Source organism: Scyliorhinus torazame, chromosome 30, assembly GCF_047496885.1.
Source record: "Scyliorhinus torazame isolate Kashiwa2021f chromosome 30, sScyTor2.1, whole genome shotgun sequence".
Classification (NCBI taxonomy): domain Eukaryota; kingdom Metazoa; phylum Chordata; class Chondrichthyes; order Carcharhiniformes; family Scyliorhinidae; genus Scyliorhinus; species Scyliorhinus torazame.
This window is the reverse complement of record NC_092736.1, coordinates 11,745,956-11,756,496: the sequence shown is the minus strand read 5'-3', so window position 1 is coordinate 11,756,496 and position 10,541 is coordinate 11,745,956. Positions and strand designations below refer to the sequence as shown.

Genomic DNA, 10,541 nt, shown 5'->3' with positions numbered 1-10,541 from the left:
TGGGAATTTTTTTTTTAAAAACAGCATCATTTTCTTCCTGGTACCAATGCAAATTCGCCCACACCCTCCTTCCCTACGTAACCTCGACCCCTCCCCAGCTGACCTGCCCAAGGAGTGCTCTCCCCCTCCCCTCCCAGTCTGGGCGAATTGATGCTGCTGTGTTTAATCTAGAGGTTAACGCCACGGATCGTGCCGACTCCGCAGGTGAGTTTGTGAATCCATGTCTTCAGTCTTTTCTCAAATGCTTGGCCAGTGCTGTTACTTATTTTTTTTAAAAATAAACGTTGCAAAATAGTTCGCAGTCAAAGTTTTGCTCTGTGAACATCATTTATATTGTCACACTCACTTGGATGTTTCAGTCTAATGTCTATTCCCAGTGGCAGCATTCGAACAGATATCCCGCTCCCCTGTCTCCCCCCCCCCCCCCCTCCCATCTTTCTCCCTGTCCGTCTCGCTCTCTCTGACCCCGTTTGTACCTCTGTCTGACTGTCTCTGTCTCCTTATAACTCTCTCTTTTTGTATCTCTCTGTCTTTCTCTCTCGCTGTCTCCCTCTGTCTTTTTGTATCTCTCTGTATCTCTTTATCTGTCTCTCTCTGTCTCTCATCGCTCTCTCGCTCTAGTTTTCTGTCTCTCTGTCTCTGCATGTCTCTTTATTTGTCTCTCCGTGCCTCTCTCGCTGTCTCGCTATCTTCCTCTCTGCGTTTTTGTATCTCTCTAGCTCTCTGTATATCTCTTTATATGTCTCTCTCTCTCGCTCTCCCCCTGTATTTGTGTCTCCCTCTCTGTATATCTCTTTATCTGTCTCTCTCTCTCGCTCTCCCCCTGTATTTGTGTCTCCCTCTCTGTATATCTCTTTATATGTCTCTCTCTCTCGCTCTCCCCCTGTATTTGTGTCTCCCTCTCTGTATATCTCTTTATCTGTCTCTCTCTCGCTCTCCCCCTGTATTTGTGTCTCCCTCTCTGTATATCTCTTTATCTGTCTCTCTCTCGCTCTCCCTCCATATTTTGTCCCCCTCTCTGTATATCTCTTTATCTGTCTCTCTCTCTGTCTCTCTCGTTCTCCCTCTGTATTTTCGTCTCCCTCTCTGTATATCTCTTTATCTGTCTCTCTCTCGGTCTCTCTCGCTCTCTCCTTCTGTATTTTTGTCTCCCTCTCTGTGTATCTCTTTATCTGCCTCTCTCTCTCGCCAACCCCCTCTGTTTGTCTCCCTCTGTATATTTCTCTGTCTCCCTCTGTGCGTTTCTGTCTCTCTGTCTCGTTTTCTATATCTATGTGTGTGTGTGCGTGCCTCTCTCTCTCTCAGTCTCTCAGCATCTCTCTCTCAGCCTCCCTCTCTGTCTCTGTGTCTGTCTCTCTCAGTCTCTCTCTCTCTCAGTCTCTCAGCCTCCCTCTCTGTCTCTCTGTGTCTGTCTCTCTCAGTCTCTCAGCATCTCTCTCTCAGCCTCCCTCTCTGTCTCTCTGTGTATCTCTCTCTCTGTCTCTCTGTGTATCTCTCTCTCTGTCTCTCTGTGTATTTCCATCTATGTCTCTCTGTGTATTTCCCTCTCTGTCTCTCTGTGTATCTCTCTCTCTGTCTCTCTGTGTATTTCCCTCTCTGTCTCTCTGTGTATTTCCCTCTCTGTCTCTCTGTGTATCTCTCTCTCTGTCTCTCTGTGTATTTCCCTCTCTGTCTCTCTGTGTATTTCCCTCTCTGTCTCTCTGTGTATCTCTCTCTCTGTCTCTCTGTGTATTTCCCTCTCTGTCTCTCTGTGTATCTCTCTCTCTGTCTCTCTGTGTATTTCCCTCTCTGTCTCTCTGTGTATTTCCCTCTCTGTCTCTCTGTGTATCTCTCTCTCTGTCTCTCTGTGTATCTCTCTCTCTGTCTCTCTGTGTATTTCCCTCTCTGTCTCTCTGTGTATCTCTCTCTCTGTCTCTCTGTGTATCTCTCTCTCTGTCTCTCTGTGTATCTCTCTCTCTGTCTCAGGGGCGAGCTTATGCATCGAACGGTTAGGTTCTTGCACAGACCACAACACACACACAAGAAACAAGTAAAATCTCTCACCAATATTGGGGAGCGAGAGAGTGATAGACAGAGGGCGAATCCAGGAGCAAAGACATTCGCCATTGTGGAGATGTGTTTGCTGATCCTTAACTTTACAACATCTCTCCTGCCGGGAGAATGGGCGTTCCCACCCTAATCCCGCTGGGATTTGTGTCGGATGGGGCATCCTTGATGCTCAGAGAGTCAATTATTAAAGGTTTGATTTTCTTCTTAAATTGCCCTTCTGCCTTGGAATGTCTCTTTCCAACTTTAAACCTGGGCTATTTTGTGGGCTACATGTTTATTTTGTGTGTGTGTTTGTGTTTGGGGGCGAGCCTGTTGCTAGGTGACAGTAACACACAGCTCCCCAGTCTGGGGGTGGTGGGGGGGGCGCTATCTTCCGGCGCAGGGCGGGCGTAAAGGGGGAAAATCTCGTGCTGAAAATGAGCCCGGGACCTTCCCGCCAGCCCAGCAGCCCAGGGCTGGGGTGAGTGCCAGTGTGAAATACCTGGGCAGCAGCTAAATGCACCTTAATGGCCAATCGCAGCCTCAATGGTCCGCTGCTGGATTGTAGAGCAGCTCACTGTGCCCGGGGCGACCTGACATCACCACCAGAGTTCACTTTGCAATTATTTTCCGAGGTGCAATTCAATAATTGGCGAGCGCCAAGTTTCATATTTTGAAGCCAGTTGTTAATTTCTGAGACAGAGACCCTTTCAGTGAAATTACTGGAAACTCAGGGAATTGATCCAGTAAATATTCGAGGCGATTAGTTTGGTAGAAGACAGTTGACTTTGTTATTTGTTTCCAGGAACAGTGTCACTTTCCTTTGCGGTTTTGTAGCTCAGGTGCATAAAGCACTTTCCCTAATTCCATTTCAACAGGGCAGGTTCTGTGCCTCTGAGGTTCCCCTCATCCTCCCCCTCCCTCAATCCCCCCTCTTCCCACCCTCCACCCCTCCATTCCCACCCTCCACCCCTCTATTCCCCCACTCCCTCAATCTACCTCTCCTTCCCTCCCTCATTCCCCTTCATCTTCCCTTACTCAGTCCCCCCTCTTCTTACCTCTCTCAATCCCCGTCCTCCCTCCCTCAATCCCCCTCCTTTAATCCCTCTACCCTTCCCTCCCTCAAACCCCTCTTCCCTTCTCTCCCTCAAACCCCCTCCCCATCCCTCCCTCAATCCCCTCCCCTTCCCTCACTCAATCCCCCTTCCCTCACTCAATCCCCCTCCCCTCACTCAACCCCCCCTCCCCTTCCCTCCCTCAACCCCTCTCTCCTTCCCTCCCTCAAACCCCCTCCCCATCCCTCCCTCAATCCCCTCCCCTTCCCTCACTCAATCCCCCTTCCCTCACTCAATCCCCCTCCCCTCACTCAACCCCCCTCCCCTTCCCTCCCTCAACCCCTCTCTCCTTCCCTCCCTCAAACCCCCTCCCCATCCCTCCCTCAATCCCCTCCCCTTCCCTCACTCAATCCCCCTTCCCTCACTCAATCCCCCTCCCCTCACTCAACCCCCCTCCCCTTCCCTCCCTCAACCCCTCTCTCCTTCCCTCCCTCAAACCCCCTCCCCATCCCTCCCTCAATCCCCTCCCCTTCCCTCACTCAATCCCCCTTCCCTCACTCAATCCCCCTCCCCTCACTCAACCCCCTCCCCTTCCCTCCCTCAACCCCTCTCTCCTTCCCTCCCTCAAACCCCCTCCCCTTCCCTCACAATCCCCCTTCCCTCACTCAATCACCCTCCCCTTCCCTCCCTCAATCCCCCCTCCCATTCACTCCCTCAATCCCCTCCCCTTCCCTCCCTCAATCCCCCTCCCCTTCCCTCCCTCAATCCCCCTCCAAAGTCCCCACCTCCATCCCTCTCCCACTCCCCCCTCGGTGAAGAGGGATTGTGTGTGTGTGTGATGTGTGTGCGTGCATACCGGTACCTCTCTATTCTATATAATCGTTATTGTCACAAGTAGGCTTACATTAACACTGCAATGAAGTTACTGTGAAAATCCCCTAGTCGCCACACTCCGGCGCCTGTTCAGGTACACTGAGAGAGAATTCAAAATGTCCAATTCACCTCAAAAACACGTCTTTTGGGACTTGTGGGAGGAAACCAGAGCAGCTAACCACTGTGCTACCATGCTGGCTGGTGGCATTGTTGGGATAGTTGACAGGGATTGTCCCAGCGATATTCCCAGTACAACCCTGGTTGCAAACGACTAACCTTTAAAGTTGACTGCAGCTACTTTAAGGTGTTCAGATCCCTGACGGAGTTCCATATGCACCTTAAAACCAGCCAATCCTTCCAACCAAACCAACCTCCCAATCGAATGTGTGAAGCCAGTGATAACTCTCGCCCTCATTTCCAATTGAAAACGTATTCTCAATCTTTCAACTTCCGAAATCCAATTTAAACTTATTTGCCACCCACGCCCCCCAATCTGTGACTCTTTCTCATGAAGGATGTCAGGTTGTGATGGGAGAGAGGAGCCATTGGTGTGGACAAATCCATTACCTAGTGGAAACTAACTTCAAATCGATACCTGTAGCGATTAACTCCCAATGGGATTATTCAATGGGTGCAAGTGAGTAACCAGGAAGTGGCACAGGGACATTTCAAAATCTCTGCCCCTGCCCTTTTATTCAATCTACTTTTCTAGTTTCCTCATCAGGTTTGCTTTCAGATCTTGCTGCGCTTTGGAATCGGAGCTGAACGAGATCAGGGGACCGGTGTGCGCTGTCAGAAGTGGAGGAATGCCCCGGGGAATGGCTCCAACGGATCTTTGGATACTGCTGATCACTGGCTGCATCCACCTCTCTCAACTTGCACTGAGCTGTAAGTAATAATCCCTGTCCTCGAAATCGAGATTGTGGATTTATAGAATGGTATAGTACAAAAGGAGGCCATTCGGCCCAAACTGCTTGTGCTAGCTCTTTGTATAATAATAATAATAATCTTTACTAATGTCACACGTATGCTTACATTAACACTGCGATGAAGTCACTGTGAAAATCCCCTAGTCGCCACATTCCGGCGCCTGTTCGTGTACGCTGAGGGAGAATTCAGGATGTCCAATTCATCTAACAAGCACGTCTTTCGGGACTTGTGGGAGGAAACCGGGGCCCCCGGAGGAAACCCACGCAGACAGGGGGAGAACATGCAGACTCCGCACAGACAAGCGGGAATCGAACATGGGTCCCTGGCGTTGTGAAGCAACAGTGCTAACCACTGTGCCACCGTGCTGCTTGTGGAGCTATCCAGTTACCATAAGACTAGGAACAGAAGTAGGCCATTCGGCCCATTGAATCTGCTCCACCATGGAGTGAGATCATGACTGATCTGATTTGATCATCCTCAACTCTGCCTTCCTGGCTTTTCCCCATCACCTTTGATTCCCTTACTGATTAAAAATCAGCCTATCTCAGCCTTGAACATGCTTAAATGTCCCCTTAGGGTCCAAAGACGTGCAGATTAGGTGGATTGGCCATGATCGATGATATGTGGATAGGGCGGGGGAGTGGGCCTCGGTAGGATGCTCTTTCGGAGGAACAGTGCAGACTCGATGGGCTGAATAGCCACTTTCTGCACTTTCGGGATTCTACGATTCTATGACCTAGCCTCCACAGCCCTCTGCGGGAAGGAGTTCCACAGATTCACTGACCTCTGGGAGAAGGAATTCCCCCTCATCTCTGTCTGAAATGGGCGACCGCTTACTCTGAGATTACGCCCTCTGGTCCTAGACTCTCCCAAAAGGGGAAACACCCTCTCAGCATCCAACCAGTCAAGCCTTCTCGGAATCCTATATCCTCACTCTCCCTGCTCCTTTCCCATAATCCGACAATCTTTACCCAAGTATTAATCGTATTGCAAATATATTCAACATTTTTAAGTGCTAACAATCACATTAAATTCAATGAATTATATATCAGTTTTTCACATGTACATTTGGATTTCCTTATTAATCAGATCACAATGAGTCGATTTCATTTGTCAATGTTTATTCTTTTCATGTGCCATGTGCTTGATTTAAATTATTAATCCAAGGTCTTTCCCTCAATTAATTGAGTACCTTTTCACCCCAAGCCACTCAGAATAATATCAACTGGGAAACACAGAGATATGATGGATGGTATAACAATCTGGCCTTTCATAATCGAGGAGCAGCAGGTAACAAGCAATCTCTCGAACAAATCCTTAGTTCCAATTCACAACCAAAAATTGTAATTGTGGCTGCATCTTTACAACTTAAAATAGTTCAAAGCACTCAGGTTTGCCTTTATTATCAGTGACATTCAATATGTAATCAGCACACCTTGAATTTGATCTTCAAAGGGATATGTTATTCGCTTTCATTAGTAAGCACGACCCAATGTACACTGTCTTACTAGAAGTCCCATTCTAAAATCTTGCTTCATAAAGCTGCAACAGTTAGTTGAGAACCTGTCACAAGCTGGAGGTTACCATTGCAGGATTAGTGCTGCCTGACTGATTTCACGACTTATTGTTATCACAGTGGAGTGCCTGCAATCACAGTATGATTTTTGTTATTCACTCATGGGTTATAGGCTTCGCTGGCCAGGCCAACATATATTTCTCATCTCTAATTGCCTGTGAGAAGATGGTGGTGAACCACCTTCTTGAACTGCTGCAGTCTATGTAGGTATACCCACAATGCAGGGGGGGGGGGGGAATGGGACAGGGGGATGTGTTCCAGGAGTTTCAATCAGTGACAGTGAGGGAACAATGATGTATTCCTGAGTCAGGATGTTGCGTGATTTGGAGTGGAACTTCCAGGTGGTGGTGTTCCCATGTATTTGCTGCCCTTGTCCTTCTAGATGGTTGAGGTCGTGGGTATCGAAGGTGCTATGGAAGAGCCTTGGTGAGTTCCTGCAGTGCATTTTATAGATGGATACACTACTGCCACAGTGCTTAGGTAGTGGACGGGGTGAATGTTTACAATGGTGAATGGGGTGCCAATCAAGCGAGCTTCTTTACCCTAGATGGTGTCGAGCTTCTTGAGTGTTGTTGGAGCTGCGCTCAACCAGGCAAGTGGAGAGTATCCATCACACTCCTGACTTGCGCCTTGTAGATGGTGAACAGGCTTTGAGGGGTCAAAAGATGAGTTACTGACAGCTCAAAAAGCTTACAAAGTCTTTGAAGTGGGACTATGAGTACAACTGTTTGTTCTCACAAGGGATCGAAGGAAGTTAAATGTAGAGAATGGGTTTTTATCAATGAGAGTGCATTTTTCCACCAATGGACACTTCGGGTAGAAATTTACTTTACCCCCACTGGCGGCTTTGTAGGTGTGGGAGGAGGGGGAGGGTGCGGGAGTATAAAATCTGTCGGATGACCTTCCCAATGGGAGACCACCTGCCCCAACTTCACCCCAACTGAGGCCCTGAAGTGGCCAATTAATGACCACTGAAGGGCGGTTTACCACCCAGTCTCAATGTTGAGGCTTGTTCGAGGGGGTGGGCGAGGGAGGGGGATGAGGAGGAGGCGGGCAGGGGTGGGGAGTTCAGCAGCAAGGCAGGAGCCCGGCCCTGTTTAGACCTCAGTGCCAGTCTTGTCCACTGTAGCCTCACGTGCTGCAGGGACCAGCGGGCTGCCGGCCAATCTGAGGTGGGCCTTTCTCCTGAGTGAGGGGGAGGATGACCCTTCTCAAGCCAATTAGTACTTGTTGGAGCTTTAAGTGGCAACGGGCCAGGCAGGACCAGCGGGTACGTGATCTCTGCCCATTCGTTGGTTGGCAGGACGGGAAACTCCGCAAATCAAATTCTTGGCCTTAAGTATTGTATTTAATCTTGGTATTGGGCCTCACTGCCCGTGGTGGATACTTGGTGTGTTGGCATAGAATTATAGAGGGTATAGTGGTGTGTGGGGGGCATGAGTTGGCATGGTGTTATAGTGTCATGGGGGGGGGGGAGTGCTGGGTGGAGTGACATCTGATGGTATGAAGGGCCATGGGGGCGGGGGTGGGTGGGGGGGCTATGAGGTGGCATGCGTTGGCATGGGGAGCATGTGGGGGTTGAAAAAGTGTGAGTGGAGGGGGCTGGGACACAGCTGGGCCAGAGTGGCAGAGCAATGACGCTGGCCTTTCGCCTGGCACACTCTGTACCTGTGGCAGCCTACAAACTGTGTCTGGGGGTGGGAGGGGCAGGGTCCGGCTCCCATCAAACCCAAACCCTGGAACAAAAATCCAAACTCGCGGGGCACTTGTTCAAGAGTTGTGAATTCTCCTGACCCTGTGCATCCGACCCCAGAACAAAAACACAAACCTTGCTTTTCAATTCCAGATTTTATTGATTGAATTTAAATTCCCCCAGCCTCCATGACGGGTGTTGGAGTATCGGTCCGGGCGTCCAGATTACTGGTATAGTGACATTACCACCACGTCACCATCGCCCCTCACTTGCATTTGCACAACTGCATGCCTTAAACCATCTACAAATCTGCTATTGAAAGAACGGAATGTGAATTCGGAGTTGCTGCTTTGTTTTCAGTCTCACGTGGTGCCGGGTAGACAATTGGCTGACTGTCCCTATTGCAATGGGAGTTTATTGGCGATGGGCTATTCACTGAAGTGTCTTCTGTTGTATCTGGCTTTTTCTAGAACAGATTGTGCCCGTATGTAATTATTACAGTGCTTGTTTAGTCAAAATGCCCTTCCCGTGATCGCTATCTGAAGCTACATGTTTTATCTGCAGGATCTCCTTTTATGCGTCTGTTGCCTGCCAGATATGCTGATGGGGTTTACCAGGCTTTGAGGGAGCCAGAAGTCCCAAACGCAAGGACCATCAGTAACATAATATCAAATGGATCATCAGGACTTCCGTCCGAGAGCAACAAGACTGTGCTGGGCGTTTTCTTTGGTAAGGATGTTGAGGTGTGAGGATACCCACAACTCCCATTGTCTAAGGAACAAGGGAAGGAATTTGCCCCGTGTTTCTGCCTGTAGCTATTTGGGCTTACAATCCAACTACAGGGCCTCCACTAGCACAATTATTACACATATCCTGACCAGAGGGAACCTTGCCCCATTCTCAGTGGTCTATTTTCTATCTGAATGGTTTGTGGAAAAACAAGGCACAGTGGAAGCAAGGTCACTGATTGGAAAGTTTATGTTTTAGGATCTCCCCATTTCGAAGACATCTACAGCTGATGGAATGCCCTGGTTTCTATACACAGTAACTTCTAAATGCATTTCAGAAAGACATTGTTATGCACAATGAGCTGAGGAATTCATTACCCTACGGTCGAAGTAAGGGCAATCTGTCAAGTTTAGGTCCATATCTGTTATCTGTTGTTCTGTCCATCTCTTCTTTTGATTTTGTGTCTGCCTAGTCCATGACTGTCGTTCAAATATGCAGATTACTTGAAGTCCATCCAATTTACTTCCCGCCCCGAGTGATGCACTAAGGCAGACTTTCGTCCGTTTCCATAGCTAGTAATTCTCGGAACAGGTCACTAGTCAGTCGCCAGGGGGCTTATAGCTCAACATCAAGCGTGGTTGACCAGGAGTCTCTCCCGCTCTAACCGGCACACATTGGCATGTTTCGAAGGTTCGCAGGTTGACACACACAACCTGTTTGGCTGTGTTATGAGCGCACCTTCCTTTGCCCTCCGGGGGTGGGACTCGAACCTGGAGCTTCTGGCTTAGAGGCAGGGATGTTACCCACGGCTCCACAAAACCTCTTAGATGATTGATTAGGACCCTAATATCACTTGCAAACGAGCAAGTTATTTGGTTATCAGCAAAACAGAACTGTAAAATGATCACTTTCATGGTGAGGGGCTGGTTTAGCACAGTGGGCTAAACAGCAGGCTTGTAATGCAGAACAAGACCAGCAGCGCAGGTTCAATTCCCGTAGCGGCCTCCCCGAACAGGCGCCAGAATGTGGTGACTAGGGGCTTTTCACAGTAACTTCATTGAAGCCTACTTGTGACAATAAGTGACTATTATTATTGTAAGTGAGTACCCTTGGGGCTGGTTTAGCACAGGGTTAATGAGCTGGCTTTTAAAGCAGACCAAGGCAGGCCCGCATCACGGTTCAATTGCCGTACCGGCCTCCGACTAGGGGCTTTTCACAGTAACTTCATTTGAAGTCTACTTGTGACAATAAGCGATTTTAATTTTTTTTCCAGGGGCTGTTTAGCACAGGGCTAAATTGCTGGGTTTGAAAGCAGACCAAGGCAGGCCAGCAGCACGGTTCAATTCCTGTACCAGCCTCCCCGAACAGGCACCAGAATGTGGCGACTAGGGGCTTTTCACAGTAACTTCATTTGAAGCCTACTTGTGACAATAAGCGATTTTCATTTTTTCATTTCATTTTTCATTTGCTACTCCAGCTGTATAACTGGGATTAACCCCAAGGTGCACCTTTCAGCCTTTTCACTGCTGTCTCACATACAAAAGCCCTCTTGAGACATGTACCTCAGTTTGGAGAGGAGTTCTTTCAACAAACATTACCAATTTCCAATGAATAAAAATAGAAAATGCAGGACAAACTCAGCAGGTCTGGCAGCATC

The 10,541-nt window shown here is 48.8% G+C and overlaps 1 protein-coding gene across 3 annotated transcripts in view; it reads left to right on the top strand.

Moving 5' to 3' along the window:
- The first annotated feature begins 58 nt into the window (after nucleotides 1-58).
- The window catches only part of duox (dual oxidase), a 100,093-nt gene continuing 89,610 nt past the window's right edge, over nucleotides 59-10,541 (top strand). Inside the window, exons 1-4 of one of the 3 annotated variants that reach the window (XM_072492818.1) lie at nucleotides 59-204; nucleotides 4,681-4,844; nucleotides 6,093-6,176; nucleotides 8,720-8,884. In XM_072492818.1, the coding sequence (XP_072348919.1) occupies nucleotides 4,763-4,844; nucleotides 6,093-6,176; nucleotides 8,720-8,884 (331 nt within the window). In that variant the 5' untranslated portion in view covers nucleotides 59-204; nucleotides 4,681-4,762. Of the gene's footprint in view, nucleotides 205-4,668; nucleotides 4,845-6,092; nucleotides 6,177-8,719; nucleotides 8,885-10,541 lie in introns of all 3 variants that reach the window. The other 2 variants (XM_072492817.1, XM_072492820.1) reach the window with 2 other exon arrangements.